The 17,260-nt window shown below is 55.5% G+C and overlaps 2 protein-coding genes across 3 annotated transcripts in view; one reads left to right on the forward strand and one right to left on the reverse strand.

Annotated features, from left to right (window-relative positions):
* Positions 1–4,388, forward strand: part of TMCO4 (transmembrane and coiled-coil domains 4) — a 91,076-nt gene extending 86,688 nt beyond the window's left edge. For both annotated transcript variants that reach the window (XM_023635601.2, XM_070252188.1), the window contains one exon: positions 3,242–4,388. In XM_023635601.2, the coding sequence (XP_023491369.2) occupies positions 3,242–3,649 (408 nt within the window). In that variant the 3' untranslated portion in view covers positions 3,650–4,388. The remainder of the gene's footprint in view (positions 1–3,241) is intronic.
* A 76-nt stretch (positions 4,389–4,464) lies between these two features.
* Positions 4,465–15,409, reverse strand: HTR6 (5-hydroxytryptamine receptor 6). The gene is made up of 3 exons (XM_001504358.4): positions 14,568–15,409; positions 7,218–7,376; positions 4,465–7,004 (listed from the first exon to the last, which is right to left on the reverse strand). The coding sequence occupies exons 1-3, from the start codon at positions 15,279–15,281 to the stop codon at positions 6,561–6,563; spliced, it is 1,317 nt and encodes a 438-aa protein (XP_001504408.1). The 5' UTR covers positions 15,282–15,409; the 3' UTR covers positions 4,465–6,560.
* Between the last annotated feature and the right edge of the window lie 1,851 nt (positions 15,410–17,260).

The raw sequence follows: 17,260 nt of genomic DNA on the forward strand, positions 1-17,260 counted from the left end.
CGCGTGCGTCCTGTAGCGCTGAGCACTCGTGACGTGCAGGGCCAGCCACGGGGAGCAGAGGCGAGTTAGAAACGGTCCCTGCGCCCCCGAGCTCGAAGTCTATCAGAGAACGTGGACGAGAGGGCAGGTGAAGACGGGGGTGTAGTGAATGCTGTCACTGGGGAGCCCCAGGGAGGGTCCCGAGCGGTGTGGAAAGGTCAAGGAAGGCCGCTCAGCACAGGGATATCCAGCGTGTATCCGGGCACATGGCCGGATTCAGTCAAGACCGCCAGAGAGGTGGACATGGGCTGAAATCTGTATCCAGCACCAGCCACGCCAGAACTTTCCACTGCCGAGAAGAGGTTCTTCTCCCGCCCACCTCACCCTGCTCGCCATCCCTCTGCCTGCGAGTTCTCCCCCTGGGTCTTTGCAGAATGGCAGCTCAGGGACCAGGGTTGGCTGAGACCTGGCCCCACTGGTAACCGAGGAGGGCCGGAGCTGTGCCTTCTAGGACAGCAACATGGTGGAATTTCCATCTGGAATTTGCCGTAGCTGGTAGCCACAAACACCTCCCTTCCTTCCTGGCCTGTCTGCCTCCACCCAGCCCTGGGACCAGCCCTTCACCAACATCAAAAAGGTATAGGGAGGCAATTCTTCTCTATCCCTGTGGATCTAGGTTTCTGCTGGCTGGAATTCAGACATGATGGTTGGAGCTTCAGCAGCCATCTCGGGCTCTCTAATGCATCAGCCCAGCTAACTCCCCACTTTCTATCCCCCCTTCCAAGGAAATTAAAGTAAAGGAACTCATATTTATGCAGCACCTAGTATGTGCCAGGCACTGTGCCTTGTGGTTTATATGTATTATTTCTTCCCACTGACCCCATGAAGTGGGTATCACTAACTTGATTTGGGTAATGTCTAAGATAAAAGGGTTTGGGTCACATATGGAACTTAATAGTCAGAGGGAGCATGTTACGGAGTGTCTACAGAGTGCCAAGCCCTGAGCTCCTTGTAGCAGACGCTCAAGGAAGGTGTCTTGATCCTCATTGCACAGAGGGGGAAGTTAGCATTCAGGACGTTGTAAAGACTCGCACAGTGACTAGGAAGAGACGAAGCCGAGGCTGGAACCCCCATCTCTCTGACCCCAGCGTTGGGATCTTTCTAGTGCCCTGCAGCCGCTCATGTCCACCCTCTGTGCAAGGACACTGCCCCACCCCACCCTCCACTCTGAGCCCAGGGATATGAGAAGCCCCTTAGGTGTGTACATGTGTGTATTTTCACACTTTAAAGTCATTTATAACAAAAGGACAAGAAGTAGGCAGGTTCTGGTTATGAGAAAATAGCAGAACAGTACCGGGAATTGTCTTCTTGTTGTCTTGAAAAACCATTTGAATAACCCGCTGTGATCTTTGATTCAAACGGAAATGCAGATGTTACCAGCCAGCCTTTGTTGTTTCCCAAGATTCCCAGCAGCGTTTGCCTGTCATCTTTTAACAAAAACCTCCCTCTTGAGCCTTGAAGGAATGTTCTCTCTCATGCTCGCCTTTCGCACTAACACAGGCCCCCTCGACTGGCTGGGGAGAGCACGGGGCTGCATTTCAGGGAGCAAATCTGAGCTGAGCAGCCTCCACATGCAGCACCTCAAGCACGCAGCAGATGGCTTTGCTCTTCACGCGCTGTGTGTCATTAAGCAAACCACCACCCTCTCTGGGCTTCACTTTCCTCATCTATAAAATGAGAATGATTTTTAAAGTCTGCCCTCCCCAACGGATTGAAGAGAACAGGCCTGGATTCAAATCCCAGCTCTGACACTTTTTAGCTGTGCAACCTTGGGCAAGTCACCTTACCTCTCTGTGGCTCAATTTCTTTATGTACAGTTAGCAGCCAACACCTGTCAAAGGAGGGTGTCTGATAAGTGCATTTCCCAGGGCCGGCCCCATAGCTGAGTGGTTGGGTTCACGCGTTCCACTTTGGTGGCCCCGGGTTTCACCAGTTCAGATTCTGGGTGCGGAGATGGCACTGTTCATCAGGCCACACTGAGGTGGTGCCCACATGCCACAAACAGAAGGACCCACAACTAGAATATACAACTATGTACTGGGGGGCTTTAGGGAGGAAAAAAAAAGATGAGTAATGAATGTTAGCTCAGGTGCCAATCTTAAAAAGCAAAAAGTCCATTTTCCACGATGTGTTAGGGATGCTGTGTGTACGGCATTGTCCATCGTCACAGTTAGGCATCGGGCATTCCGGTCACACCCGTGCTCTGCATTCACTGACACCCTCCCGCCCAAAGTGGGGGTGTCTCTATTCTCTGAGGAAGGGAGTGGGCACTTCCGAGTTCTTGGTCCTTGTCTTAGTGAAGATTCAGATCCTTATAAGAGAGGCCCAGCTGAAATGGCTTAAACACACACGACTTGATGCTGTCATGTAAGAAACGTCTAGAATAGGCAGTTCAGGGCTGGCGTGGTGGCTCCACAGTCTTCAGGAGCCAAAATTCCCTCTGTCTTGCTGCTCTGCCATTCTTGGTGGACTGACTCATGGCCCAAGATGGCAGCTGAAGCTCTGGCCATCATGTCTGAATTCCAGCCAGCAGGAAAGAGGAAATAGGGGGAAAAGAAGAGCACTCCCTCTTTTAAAGAGACTTCCAAGGAGCACCACATAACACCACTCTTCATCTCATTGGCCGGAACTTGTCACGATGCTGCACTTAGCTGCAAGGGAGGCTGAGATGTACCCAGCTATAAACTGGAGTCTTATGACTAAGAGAAAAGGGGAAGCGTAAATCGTAGAAACTTCCTTGCAGCCTGTACCATAACTCTCTTTTCAATTTGAGGGAGTCCTCACAGCAGCCCCCTGTGTAGCTGCTCTTATCGTCCCCATCTTACAGCTGAGGCGAGTAGAGGTCGGAGGGAGAAAAGGGCCTGCCCGGGGTCCCGGAGCGGGTGTGCAGCAGATGTAACCTGAAGCTGCAGGCAGAGGATGAGAACTTCCTCTCCACCTTCCCATCTATCAGGAGAGCCCCCCCTGCCCGCGGAGGACCAGATTAGTAGAGAAGCTGCCTCCGTCTTTATTTAACGGATTCTAGAGCAGCCTTGACCCTAGACGCTGCCCATCCCACTCTGGATTGCAGGGTCGCTGAGAGCTGGAGTCATGGCATTGGGGTTGGTGGGGAGAGGGTGAGGCCCAGGAGCTCAGCTTGGGGCCCTGGGGAGGGCCAGGCTCTGCCCAGCCCCTGTGGCCCTCACTCACTGTCCTCCTGCAGGTCAGCGGCCACTTGGACTATGCCAGGCAGATGGACGTCATCCTGAAGGCTGTGGGCATCCCCACCAAGCCCGGGTGGGACGAAAAGGGGCTCTCGCTGGCCCCGGGCAGCCTGCCCCCAGAGGAACCTCGCCAGGCAGCAGCCGCCGCCTCCTCAGACAAGACGGCCCCCCAGGACGGGCAAACCAGGGGTCCTGCACCCGGAGACACCTCCAAAGTGGCCACATGCGCTGACCCCAGCCACGCCCAGGTGCCAACAGAGCTGGACCAACCTGAGAGGGCTGCCTCTGCTGTTGCTGCCAGGCCCGTGGGGAGCACCCAAACCTGCAGCCACAGTGTGGGCCCCAACCCACTGGGCTGCCCCGACTGTGCCAGCGAGACCCAGGGTTCCTGCCCCGGGCTGGACTGACCCCAAAAGGGGGCCTGAGCCGTCTTCCAGATTTCTGTATGCGGCGCTCCCTTACCCCTCCATCAGGTTGCCACGTGAGCCCTGAAGAGTTCCACCGCAGCCTTTCCTAAGTTGAAGGCATTGGCATTGAAAGGAAGGGCCTGGAAAGGAGGGGGAATTGTAGGGAGACAGCGTCCCCTCCCCCGGAAGCAAGACCAGAGCCCGCAAAGCCAACCAGCCCAGTTTAGAGCCCCAGGATGCCACCAGGCCCGGGCCTGCTGTCTCCAGGTCACGGCGGTGGGTCAGGCTGTCCATCAGGAGGCCCGGGGGCTCTCAGGCCTGAGGCCCCCCTGCTGCCCTCCCCCTGCTCTTCCGTCCACTCCAGGGCTGCCCGCCAGCCCACGGGCACCACTGACGCACCTGCAGAGCAGGCGCAGGTGGGGAGCAAGCAGCTTACTCTCTCTACCCTTGGGAGACCCAATCCGATCTGCCACATACAGCCATGCAGGCTGCGCACTGCACAACTGTAGGGGCATCAATCACATAGACATCATGTGAAGGGCGCCCCCTGAAGTTGTGCTACATGGTCGCCCTGGATGTAACTGTAACAGAGCAAGGTGAATAAACGCTGAATCAGCGTGCACTGTGGGTGGGGACTGGGCCTGGTGATAAGAATGAATTATCCCGGGAAAGGATTTCCTGTAGCAGGAGCAGAGCTGCTGCTGCTGCTGATTATAATAAAGAATAATAATAGCTACCACTTACTGAGTATTGCCCGTGTACATAGTGCTTACGTGGATTGTCTCAGTTGACCCTCACAACAACCCTGTGAGGTAGGTACTATTGTTATCTTCATTTTATATTTGCAGATATTGAGGTCCAGAGAAGTTAGGCAACCTACTCAAGGTCACACAGCCGGTCAGTCTCAAACTCCAGTCACTTGGCCTCCAGAGCCCCAGCTCTTAGCCACTGTATCTGCAACCATGGGAACCGTCTCCTTTGTTCCTCCTGCTGTCCCTGAATGACAGGGCCAGAGATCGTTCTCCCCCATTGTGCAGATGGGGAAATCAAGGCCCAGGCAGAGGAAGTATTGCCAAGCTCTGGAGGAGGCAGTGGGGAGGGGGAGGCAGGGGCAGTTGGAGTGTTGGAGCTGAACTGGTCCTCAGGGGTATATGTATTTGGTGGTTCAACAAATATTTACAGAACTCCTGCGGCTATGAGTCTAAACAGCTCATGTCACCCAGGGAAAACTGAGGCCCCGAGAGGGGAAATGACTTCACTGAGGTCCCAGAGCAAACCAGGGACAGAGTCTGGACCGGAACTCAGAACACCTGTGTCCACGGTCTCTTCCCACTTCACCAGCTGCTTCTCCAGCCCAAGTGAATCCAGACCACCCCACAGTCACTGCCTTCAGCTAGTGCTTATGGAGAGTCCCTCGGGCAGGCCTGGGGGCAGAGGAAAAGCCCAGCAAGCACCATGGCCAGTCTGCGGCCAGGGGCCAGGCCGGGGTTGTGCTGATCAGCACCAAGGAGAGCGCCAGGCCAGCAGCGGAGCCCCCGGGGTTGATGGAACTTGGTTGGGGGTGGAGAGTAAGATAAACCTCAGACTGAAAAGGAGCCTACAGCACGTAAACTGTAGGCACCAAGACTCTCCTCTAAAAATACCAGGCCCTGTGCCAGGGTCACCTGCCTGCCCGAAGGCACCAGCCCACACGGGCACAGGTCCTCTTCAACTCTTGTGACCCAAGTAGCCACCACGCCCATTTCCCTCACTGACCCAGCGAAGACCAGGGGAAGTGGGGCAAAAGGCTGGTTCTGTCCCCATCAGCTTGTTCCCTTCTAGGTCTAAGGAAGCCCAGGGAAGAGGACCACCCATCCCAGATGTTAACAAGAAACCATGCCCCCATGAAAGGCAGTGCAGCAGCCTGGGAGCTGAGATGGGGGCCCTGCCAGCATCCAGAGCAAGGAGTTGAGGAACCAGAGTCAGGTTGTGGGAATCTGGGCCAGGGCTGAAGAGGAGGAGGAAGGTGGAAAGGACAGTGGGAACAGAGAGCCCTTCCTGGCCCACAGCCAGAGGCCAGGGGGCTGGTTGGCCAGAAGTTATAATGACAGCTACCACCTACTGACCACCTGCCAGGTGCTGGGCATTCTACGCACATTGTCTTAATTCTCATCAGACCTTACAGGAGAGGCATCGTTATGCCATTCTGCATGTGGAATAACAGGCTCAGAGAGGTTAAGTAACCTGTGCAAGGGCTGGGAAGCAGTGGAGCAGAGATTCAAATGTATGCCTCCTGACTCCCAGGCTCGGGTGTTTTTCTGTGCAGCTACATACATCCTGAGGGGCTAGCCAGTCCAAGAACGCCAGCAAATCATGCTCAGGGTTAAAGATCACGTAAGCCAACACACCTCAAGCTGTAATGAGCACATGATTCACCTGGAGCTCTTGCTAACGTGCAGGTGCTCACTCAGCAGGTCTGGGGTGGGGCAGAGGTGTTTTTTTAACAAACTCCCGGGTGATGCCATCGGCCCATGACCCACGCTTAGAGGCTTGAGGGAGTCAGCCCTGCGCGAGTCCATCTCTGCAGACACAGGCATCCCTCCCATGCACTCTGAGAGATGGTGCAGAGATGATTGTCTTCATCCTGATCTCAACCAAGAGGTCCTTTGCCCCACTCCTGGAGTCCTCCAACCATCCCCTACACACACCCACAAATCTCACACAGCAATGAAGCATCCTGGAAAAAGCCACATCTGAGCCAGTCCCTCTAAGTAGGGGACCTGAAGTTAGGCAGTGGGGGCTGATTTAGTGCACCCCACTGGAGCTCGCCCCACTGGACCTGCAGCCTCCTGGCCCAGCCAAGAGTTGGTCCAAGGCCTCAAGGACTTAGTTCCATCCAGTCCCACTCCCGCTGACCAGCTCCAAGCCCGGATCAGTTCGTGGGAGTACCAAGAGGATGCAGCCGCAGCTCGGGCTCCACGGGATCCATGTTGAAGAAGTTGACCACAGCAGCACCCCTGGCAGGTGGCGGGGGGTCCCGGGTGGCCTCTCCAGGCAGCAGCAGCTGGGCCATGAGCTGCAGGCCTGAGGAGCCCCCCGAGCCTGAGTCTGAGTCCGAGCCCGGGGGCAGGGGCAGTGGCAGAACGTGCTGCAGGCTCAGGCCCGGTCGGGGGCCACTGTGAGAGGTTCGCATGGAGGGTGAGGCAAGGCTGGCTTGGCGCTCCCGGGGGCAGCGGGGACACGGCAGGAACCTGCCCAACGCCCGCTTGAAGTCCCGCATGAAGAGTGGGTAGATGATGGGGTTCATGGTGCTGTTACAGTATCCCAGCCACGTGAGGCCATCGAAGAGGCCTGGGGAGATGCAGTTGCACACGGCCTGGAGGGATAGTGTGTGTCATGCCTGGTCCTGGAGCAGGGACACAGACCACCCAACCCAGCATGGATGGGACAGACGCACACAGACACATCCACCATGAGATGCAGCCCGACCTCTTCTCTCCCTGTGTCTCCCTCCCTGTGTCTGGGCTGGGGTGCGGTTGGGGCCTCCCCAGCAAGGCTTGGACTCACCTGCTCCCTGCAGTGGCATTACCTGGGCTATGTTGGCCAGAAAGAAGGGCAGCCACGTCACAAAGAACATGCCCAGCAGGATGCCCAGGGTCAAGCTGGCCTTCAAGGCCTTCCTGCTGTGCTTGGTGGCCAGGCGCCTGCTGTCAGCCGACTCCACCCCTGGGCGTGAGGTCCTGGGCACCTGCGGAAAGGAAGGTCACATGAGTCAGCTGAGAAAGAGCCCCGGTCTGACCCTGATCCTGGCCACAGAGTGAGCCTTGATCCTAATTCTAGACTGATCCCTAGTAACAGCAATAAACTGAGCCCTGATCCTTGGCTGAGTCCCAACTGTAGTCCTAGACTGAGGCCTGACCCTGACTCCAGACTGAACCTTGACCCTGGCTCCAGACCAAGCCCTACTCATGGTCCCAGACTGAGCCCTGATACCTACCATAGACTGAGCCCAGCATAACCAACGTCTCAAACTGAGCCTCGACCCTGGACCAGACTGAGCCCAACCTTAGCCCCAGACTGAGCCCTGACCCCAGCAATAGACTGAGCCCTGATCCTGGTCCTTCATGAGCCCTGACCCTGACCCAACACTTCACGAGGAGCTCTAGGAAGTGCAATGAGACACAGCAACACTGCCCCAAACACAAATCAGACATTCAGCAGACCCACCCTCCCACAAAGGACAGCAGTCAACACGGTCGGCACACAGGACCGTGAGTCCCGGCTCCTTCCAAAGCCTTTGGCACTAGAAGAATTAGTTGCAACTGAACAGTACTCAACAAAAGAGGCGCTGTTGCTGTCCAAAGCTTGGCCATCTCTCTGCATATGGATTCTCTTCATATTTTGGAGTGATGGTTTTGTCTGAGCCATTAATACAGTGATTTTTTGAAGGCATGTGCAGACAGCAAATGTTTGCCATGAAATCTGTTATAAATTACTAGGGGTGCTGGTAACATTGGCATTTTACAACTCAAATTATGCCGTGGACTAGCAGACACCTCCTTTCCAAACGTGGACTTCCAGAGCAGGAGCATGAGGGAGAGAAGGAGGAGCCACGAAAGGGGGACATGGGCGTGAGGAGGTGAGAATTTGGCTTTGCAAACTGGAGACCGACAGTCCCAAAACATTAAAAGGTTCTCTGAACCAGACGATCCTTTAGCCAGTGGTTCTCTTAACTTATCAACCTCGTGAGCCCATTGAGAATATAAAGAAATCCACAAAACCTCTCCCCAGAACACAAGAACCTTATACAATTTTACACACACACATATGCACAGAAGAAAATTTCCCACACTTCCAGCAGTTTCCAAGACCACCTAGAAGTCCATCCAAGACACCTCTAGAGGTCCATGAAAGCTGGTATGTGGAGCCCTCCTCTAAACCACGTGTTGTATTCAATTTGGATTTTCATACATTAGCTTTACACAAAGTGAGACCCACCTATGTTTACAGCTGAAGTGTATACATACCTCAGTGTGTAGAGGTGTGCACAATTCATTGAACTAGGCAAAGGTGTGTGTGCTGCCTGGGAACACACCTGGGCTGTGAAAGCCAAGGATTCTGACAATATTTCCTAAACCGCATGAGAGTCCAGCTTAGTTCATGAGGCAGCCAGTGGTAGGTTGGTTATGGGGAGATGAAAGAGTCAGAAGGAGGCAGGAAGGGAACTGGATTCCCAAGCAACCTCCACAGATGGAAAGGGGGCGGAGGAGACAAAGCCAAGAAGATGTGTCAGCCACAGAGCACCAGAGCCAAACCCACACCCCGTTCCCATGAGCAGGAGCTCCCCTTCCAGTCCAGCTCCGCTCTCCCAGCCTCTCCAGGGGATCCAGTCTTTGTGTCCTGTCCATGGTGCTGAAACCCCACCAAACACTATCTTTCTATTGGATCAGGGAGCCTGATTCCGGAATGGCGGTGGCCTGGAGGGCGGAGATGAAGCACACTGTAGCTCCCACCCCTCAATGTGTTTATCCCGGTGAAATACGAGGACAAATTCACAAAGAGCAGCCAAAGAGAGTCCCTTGATTCCTCCCCTCTGTCTTGGGGCAGCCTTGTGCGGAGGCAGGAGTCGGGCTTTTAAGACAAGTGATCTGGCTTCACATCACGCCTCTACCACTTACGCGCTCTGTGATCTTGAGAGAGTCTCTGTTTCCACATCTGCAAAATGGGAGAAACAATACTCAGCTCACGGAATCGCTGTGAGGGTGTGGATAATAAATGCATGCACGGTGCCCCACGTAGAGTGAGTGCCAAATACTTGGAAGCCCTGATGTCGCTGCAGTGGTATGTGTATGAGTTTGGAGAAGTTTTTAGCATCGTTGGGAGCCCAGTCCTTCTGTCAGCAGCTCGGGCTCAGTCAAAGCAGCCCGGATGCCAGGACAAATGCTCAGACTCACCATGCTGTAGGAAGGGAGGAGAAGTGGATCTGTTTTTTCCCTTTCCTCCTCCAACTTTCTCTCCTCCAGAGTAGAATCTATGGCCCCACCATGGTCAGCCTGGAGCAAGAGGCTCCTGCTCCCCAGGAGATCTGCCATGCCTTCGAATTGCTGTCACCCACAGGGAGAGACAATAGGGGAGGGAAGCCACTGTCTCTAGATGGCCCACTCACACAGGAACCCCTCTGGCTCCTGGTGACTGGGATGGGGGCAGGAGAAGCCTTGACCCTGCCTGGGGAACTGAGACACGTGGGGAGATCTCTTGAGGGCAATCACCAGGGGAAGGAACTCCAGAGAAGGAGTTCAAGGTGATCTGAAATTCCTTCTTTAGTCTTCCTGGGAACAACCCTGTGTTTTCTTTCTCCTCTTCTCCCCAGAGAGTTGACCAAAGAACACAGGCAAGAGAGAAGAGAGAAGGAAACTGAGGCTCAGAGAGGGTAGGGGACCTTGCCCAGGTCACATTGTGCCAGTACAAGGCCTTAAATCAAAATGCCCCAAATGACCCCAAATCAGCACTGTCATCCCTGTTTATTGAGCACTTTCTGTGCATCAGTATTTGATATTCATTCTGCCACTCAATCTTACTGGGAGGCAGGTATTATTACCCCCTTTTTGCAGATGAGGTTCAGAGAGGCAAAATAATTTCCAGGAGTCACACAGCAGATAAGTGTCGAGTCAGGGATTCAAAGTCATTTCTGGCTCCAGAAACTGCATTTTTTCTACTTTGTCATGCTGCTTCCATTTTGTGGGATGGCGTCTATGAGCCACAGCAAGGGTAGTGTTCCAGGAACCCCAACACTATCACAGAGAGGCCTTCATGGAGCAGAAGCCAATGACAACCACCAACCACATCCTGAGGTCTGGCTGGTGCCAGCCTCACCCTTCCACTTCCCTCTGCTTTGTGGCCACCTCATGGCCCCTCACGGCCACATTCTGTTGTTTGCATGTCCCTTATACATGTCCACGGCATATGTCACTGTCTGAGGGCAGCCACCTGGAGAACAATTTGGCAGCACCCTTCCAGGAGGCAATTCCGCTTACAGGTTCCTGTGGCCGTAAATACCCAGCACACACAAGAATGTGTGTCACAGCACTGCTCGGGATAGGAAAACATTGGAAATGGCCTGAATGTCCATCAAAAGGAGAGCGATTAAATAAACCACAGTACATTCCCACTGTGGAACACCACACAGATGTTTACAAGAATGAGTCAAATGGCAAGAGCTCCAAGACATATTAATAAGTGATAATGGCACATTGAAAAACTACAGACACTGCATGATTCCGTTTGTCTTAAAAAATATGCAGAACAAAACACTGTTTCGTTAGGTACAGAAACAAATATGTAAACCCATAGGAAAAGGACTGGGAAGACGTGTCCTAAATTGATGAGAGTCCCTGGGAGTAGATGACAACTGGATGGGGGTTCGAGGGGTCTTTTACTTCCTCTCTGTTGTTGGAGTTTTATTTGGAAGCGTGCTTGCGTGTTACCTTGCATGACTTAAATTGACCATGATCATCTGATCAGAGCGTGAGGGTTACGAGGCTGACTCTGGGGTCAGGCTGCCTGACATCAAATCCTGGCTCTGTTACTAACGAGCTGAGTGACCTTAAGTGAGGAAATTCTCATCTCTGTGCCTCAACTCTCTCATCTGTAAAATGACAATCATGACGGCATCCACCTCGTAGGATTGTAGTAAGGATTAAGTAAGATAATACACAGAAAGTTACACAAACAGTGCCTGGCCCGTAGTAAGCAACATATAGTGCTAGCTATCATCGTTGTCGTTGTTGACTGTTATTGGTGGCCAGCTTAACTCTTTGCTAATGGTGATGCTGCTGCTGACAGTGATGTGGTTTTCTCCCCCTCAAAATGCTCAAAGGAGTGAGCCTCCCAGCACCATATATCTTACCACCCAGAGGAAAGAAGAGGAACTAACATGTGTTGACTGCCAGGTCTACATATATTATCTCATTGATTCTTCAAACAGTCTCATGTGATAAATAGCATTACCCCCGGGGTACAGGGAGGTGAAATGACTTGTCCAAAGCTATCCAGCTATGATGGAAAGGAGGCAGGGTTTGAACCCATGGCCAGCCGGACACACAAGCTCCTATGCCCAACCCTGGCTGCACCAGGCCGCCTCGTTCAGAGCAGCAGCCAAGCCTGCCATGCTCAGCACTGCTCCTCTGACAACCTCTCCCTGGCTCGGCCCCTCCTCCCGCTCTGAGATATTTCTGTGATCGCAGCCTCCTCTGTGGGGGAGGAGGCAGAGACGGGAGGGAAGGATCACTGAGGCAGAGTGATGCACAGTTGGGTGAGGGAGGGTGAAACGAGGCGGGGAGGAGGGAAGGGGGATAAACTGATGGGAGAGAAGGGGGATAAAAAGATAAGGGGACGCAGAAGGAAGAGAATGGGGAGCGATGGACCTGCAGGAGAGAGGGGTGAGAGAAAGGGAGAATGATGACATACAGAGGAAGATGATGGGGAGAGAGCTGTGGGCCACAGAGACACAGGAATCCCAGCAAGGAGAGAAAGAGGCTGAGAAGGCAGAAACTTCCAGCCCAGCCTCCTTCTGCTGCTCTCCATCAAGCTGAGCTCCCACACTGGTCCCTCTGTAATCTCCCAAGGATGAGCACCATCCCCACGCGGGTACCCACCTTTCACACACGGGCACATGCAAACACACACACTCCTGCACTCACAGCATCTCACCCTGACACCATTACCTGCCAGGCCCCCCCTCTCCACCCCCAGCCCACATCCCTGCCTCGGCTGCAAGCATGACCCCTTTCTCACAGCCCCTGGGGCCGGAAAGACCTGGCTGAAACCACTGAGCCAACCAGCAGCTTTTTAAAAGCCCATTCACGTAAATAGGCAGGCGGATGGGGGGACAGAAGAATGCCCAAGGCTGCTCAGCTCCCATGTTCTCAACCCAAGGGGAGCTGTGCCCAGCTCCCTTGCCTCGATGGGGAAACGGAGGCTGGATTGGGGAAGGAAACTAAGGCTATGTGGGGCTGAGAACAGGAGGAATGGGGTCTAACACATGCCAAGCTTTGTTCATTCTGATCAGTTCCTTTAGGTCGAGGCATTGAGAGAGGCTCCACCCCAGGCTGGAAGCCTGGTTTCTGGGGCAGGCCAGCTCAGGTGGGGGAAAGGGGTGGTGACCCAGCAGGCCAGAGCAGAGGCAGCATCCCTTAAGCAAATTCCCCAATGCAGGCAATAGGGGAAATGGGCACGCAGAAGGCTTGCTTAGGAGCCAAGTGGCTAAGAAGCAAGGGCAGCGGGGGGGTCTGACATTTCCACATTCAAACCAAGGGAAGAGCCTTTCCAGAAAGCGGGGCCATATTAGCACAGACACATTTCTGGCTTGAGAGGCCCACGGGTCATTCTGCCTGGAAGGCAGGGTGCTGGCCTAAATGACCAGGAGGACTCCCCCAGCATTTTCTTTTAGGGCTCCTTGTGACTTCTTTGCTTCCGTTTGCAAACACATGCACAGCGAATAGATTTCGAATGCTCACCGGGTGAGGCACCCCTCCTATAAGCTCCATGACTCTCATCGTGGTAGGGTTTCAAGATCAATGTCTGTCTCCTCGACTAGAACATAGATTCCAAGAAGGCAGGACCTTCTCTGTCCTGTTCATCACCACATCCACAGCCTAGAACAGCTCCTGCACAAAGTAGGTACTCAGTGCTCGTTACCGAGCAAATGAATTCACGTACCAGAAAGCGTAGGATCCATCAGACACAAGAACTGATTCTGAAATGAGTGGGAGAAAGGATGCAGCGTGAACGGGGGCTGCAGCCCAGGCTCGCTGGAGCCCTGTGTTCATTTCATTCCTTCCATCAACAGGCACTGAGCACTGATGAGGTGCCAGGCGCTGTTCTAGGTGCTGGGAAAACAGCAGTAACAAGAGAGAGAAGTTCCCGCCCTCACTGAGCTTACATTCCAGTAGGAGGGAATCAGCAGTAAATAATTAAACGGGAAAGTACATAAAAGTCAGGTGGTGGGAAGTGCTGCTGAGAACAACTCAGGAAGTCAGAACTGGAGGGGTCTGGGGCAGTGTGACAGTTGCCACCCTTGATCGAGTGATTAGGGAAGACGACAGAGCAGAGACCAGAAGAAAGTGAAGCAAGTGATGGGGAGGACCATGTGGAGAAGTGGGGAAAGGGCACTCCAGGCCGAGGGAACTGCAAGTGCAAAGACCTTGGCACAGAAGTCAGTCTAGTGCCTGCTGGGAACTTCCAGAGTGGCCACGTGGCTGGTGCAGGGGCGGGGGGGAGGAAGTGAAGCTGGAGGGCTTGGCAGGGTGGGATCCCGAGGCCAGATCTTGACATGGGTCTCCTCTTTATCTTGACAGCAATGGGGAGCCACTGAAGGGTTTGAAGCAAGGGAGTACCAGGATCACTTCTTTTTTTTATTGCTCTGGCTGCTGTGCAGAAAATGGTTAGGAATGTGTTTGGCGTGGAAGCAGGGGGAGCCAGCAGGAGACTATCAAAGGCTCCCAGATAAGAAGCGATGGTGGCTTGGGTTAGGAAGGTGGCATTGGAGAGGGCACAGGTTTAGGAGGCAGCGCCAACAGCTCTCACTAATGAATTGGGTGAACATGAGGGAGAAAAGTTATTCCTAAGTTTCCGGTGTGTGACCCAGATAGTGCCATTTGCAATGATGGGGAAGATCAGGAGGGAGCAAGTGGGGAGAGTTGGGACACTCAGAATACCCTGTTGCACATGTTGGCTTCGAGAAGCCTGCCTCGCATCCTGATGGAGCTGTCCCATGGACAGTCAGGCTTTAAATCAAAAAGAAAGGCGGGAACAGGAAATGGCCACTAGGAGGTCGCCAGAAAGTTTATACCTATTAAGTGATGGGTGCCCAGCAGGCACCCAATGGCTGCTCATTGCTCTCCATCCCACAAGCCCAGGTCTCCCTGCACACCCGGGGTACCTGCAGCGTCTCCAAGGCCTGGCCGGCCATGCCGGTAGGGAGGGAGGCCACCTGCACAGCCTGCTTTCGGGCGGCCAGCAGGATCCTGCTGTAGGTGAAGCAGATGGCCCCGGAGGGCAGGAAGAAGGTGAGGCCCGACGCCACGAGGACGAAGGGCAGGCTGGCCAGCAGGCGGCACTGGCCCGGGGCGGGTGCCCGCGCGCGGCCCAGCTCGTGCCAGCCCAGCAGCAGGGGCAGGAAGGAGGCGAGCGCGGCGAGGCTCCAGGCGCCCAGGACCAGCGCCAGGGCGCGCGGGGGCGTCATGCGCAGCTTGTAGCGCAGCGGAGAGAGGATGAGCAGGTAGCGGTCCAGGCTGATGAGGCAGAGGTTGAGGATGGAGGCGCTGCAGCACATCACGTCGAAGGCGGCCCAGAGCAGGCAGAGGCTGCGCGCCAGCACCCAGCGCCCGTACAGCGCGTTCAGCATGGCCGGCGGCATCACCACCAGCCCCACCATCAGGTCCGAGGTGAAGAGCGACACCAGGAAGAAGTTGGACGTGTTGCGCAGCGCCGGCTGCGTGCAGATGAGCGCGATGAGCAGCGAGTTGGCTGCAGCAGTCAGCGCGATGACCACACACAGCGCGGCCGCCACCCAGCCGCTGCCCTCCGGGTCCGACGGTGGCCCTGCCCCCCAGTCTAGGGTGCTGTTGTTGGCAGGGCCTGGATCTGGAACCATGGGGGCAGGGGATGGAGGGCGAAGACTTGGGGTCCGAGAGGGGGCCCGAGGACTGGCAGGAAGACAGGGTGAGGGACCTGGAGGAGGAGGGGCTGGAAGGGCGTCGTCGGTGAGAACAGACCCCCCAGGGGACAGGTGGGAACATAGGGACGGGGCGCCAGATCAAAGGACAGCGACCCGAGGAGGATGGAGAGGGGTTATACGGGTGTCTTCGGATGTCAGGCAGGGAGAAACGAGTAGGAAGTTTGGGAGGGGGCACCTGATGAGAAGCAGAGTCCCCTAGAGGGAGCGGGCGGAAAGTCAGGAGGATGGGGAGGCCAGAGGACTCTTGGAGGTTGGATGGGTGCGAGCAGAAACCCCTAGAAGCGGTGGGCAGTAAGGTGGGGGCAGGGGCGTCTGCCTGGGGCGGGGACCCGGGGAGGGGGAGCAGGGGGCGAATGGGCGCTCTCAGGCCGGTGGCAAGCTCCCCCGCGGCAGGTGGGCGTAGGGAGGCTCCAGGTCGGGAGCCCTAGTTCTTGGGGTCGCAGGAGGGGGCCCACGGGCCAAAGCCAAGCCCTCGGCGGGGAAGGCAAGTCTCAGAGCCGACGCTGAGGCACCCCCGAGCTTGGGCGGACACGGTCCCCTGCGGCGTTCGGGGGGCGCGGGGCGGGCCAGCCCGCGGGGAGAGGAGGAGCAGCGGCCGCGCCTCCGCGCCCTCCCCACCCGGCTGCCCGGTCACCGGCCCCGTTCCCGCCCGCACTCGGTACCTGGGGCGCTCGGCGCTGCTCCGCCACGGGCGACTGCGGCAGGCGCCGCGGGGCTAGGAGAGGAGGGGGCGGCGGCGGAGGCGCCGTGATGGGCCGGGGTGCGCGGAGGAGCCGCTGGGCGCTTCCAGGAGCGCACGGTCCCCGCGCCACGGAGCCTGCGCCCCGCCCCGCGGTGGGCGGAGAGAGCCCAGCCCCGGCCTCGCAGGCGGCGGCGTCCCCGGTAACCCAGGCCTGTGGAGGGACAATCCGAGTGCTCCGGCTGCGCCAGGTCGCCTCCCCAGCTGGGGCAGCCTCCACACCCTGCATCCCCCTCCCCAACCCACACGTGGCGGCGGCGCAGGAGAGACTCAGAGCAGGGGCCGTGGGCCGCCCTTATCCAGGACTCGCCTCCGAGGCGGGCTGCCACCCGCAGCGGGGTCACCGCGCTACGAAGGGGAGCCCGTGGGGAAGTATCGGGCAGATGGCTTAACACCCATATGTTTGCACGCACATATATACAGATACATATTATTATATGTGATATATAATGACCTATATAATAATTCCTTCAAACCTTTAAACAGCAGGTCACCTCCTCCTCAGGGTCTTTGGAGCAGAAACCATCGGTTTCCCCGACAGTGCCAGCACTAAGGATGGAGTCCCTGGCCTATTGGCACTTCCCACCCGTTCTAACAACGAGTGTGGACACATTTGGGAATCCCCTGGGGCAGTGGGGTGGAGTCACGGCAGGTCGAGAGGTGGGGTGTGGCACCCCCTGAGTGTGACCCTGCTGTGTCTCTGTGCCCCTGGCTAAGAAGAGTCTGCACCGGACCCCTCATAGATTAATATTGTGGATTCCATTCATTCATTCAACAAACATTTACTGAGTCCCCACTAGGTGTCAGACGCTATCCTGACCAATTGGGGCACTACGGTAACCAAAACAAAGATCCTGCTTGATGGATTTACATCTTAGAGGAAGGAGACAGACAATAAACCACACACATAATAAATGCTCAGTCGTAAAGTGATAATTGCTACAGAAAAAAAAGAAATGTAGAACAATATGAAGGGAAGGGGGGGTCTTTTTCCCTCCACAGAAACAGAAAAGTAGTGCCTCCCACTGAAAGGTTCCCGCTAAATGCCGGGGGCTTTCTTATATTATTCCTACCTCTACAATAATGCCAAGAGGTAGCTTTGAACTGGGGCTCAGAGAGGCCAAGGGCCATACCCAAGGTCCCCAGCAGCAAGTGA

Source organism: Equus caballus, chromosome 2 (assembly GCF_041296265.1).
Source record: "Equus caballus isolate H_3958 breed thoroughbred chromosome 2, TB-T2T, whole genome shotgun sequence".
In the NCBI taxonomy this organism is placed as follows: Eukaryota; Metazoa; Chordata; class Mammalia; order Perissodactyla; family Equidae; genus Equus; species Equus caballus.

Excerpts from the sequence above, each read along its gene's own strand:
- HTR6 (XM_001504358.4), bottom strand. The coding sequence starts at position 15,281 with ATGGTTCCAGATCCAGGCCCTGCCAACAACAGCACCCTAGACTGGGGG. Across the intron at positions 7,377-14,567 it reads AGGCCTTGGAGACGCTGCAG|GTGCCCAGGACCTCACGCCC; the intron begins GTACCCCGGGTG and ends TCCTTTCCGCAG. Across the intron at positions 7,005-7,217 it reads TTCTGGCCAACATAGCCCAG|GCCGTGTGCAACTGCATCTC; the intron begins GTAATGCCACTG and ends CTATCCCTCCAG.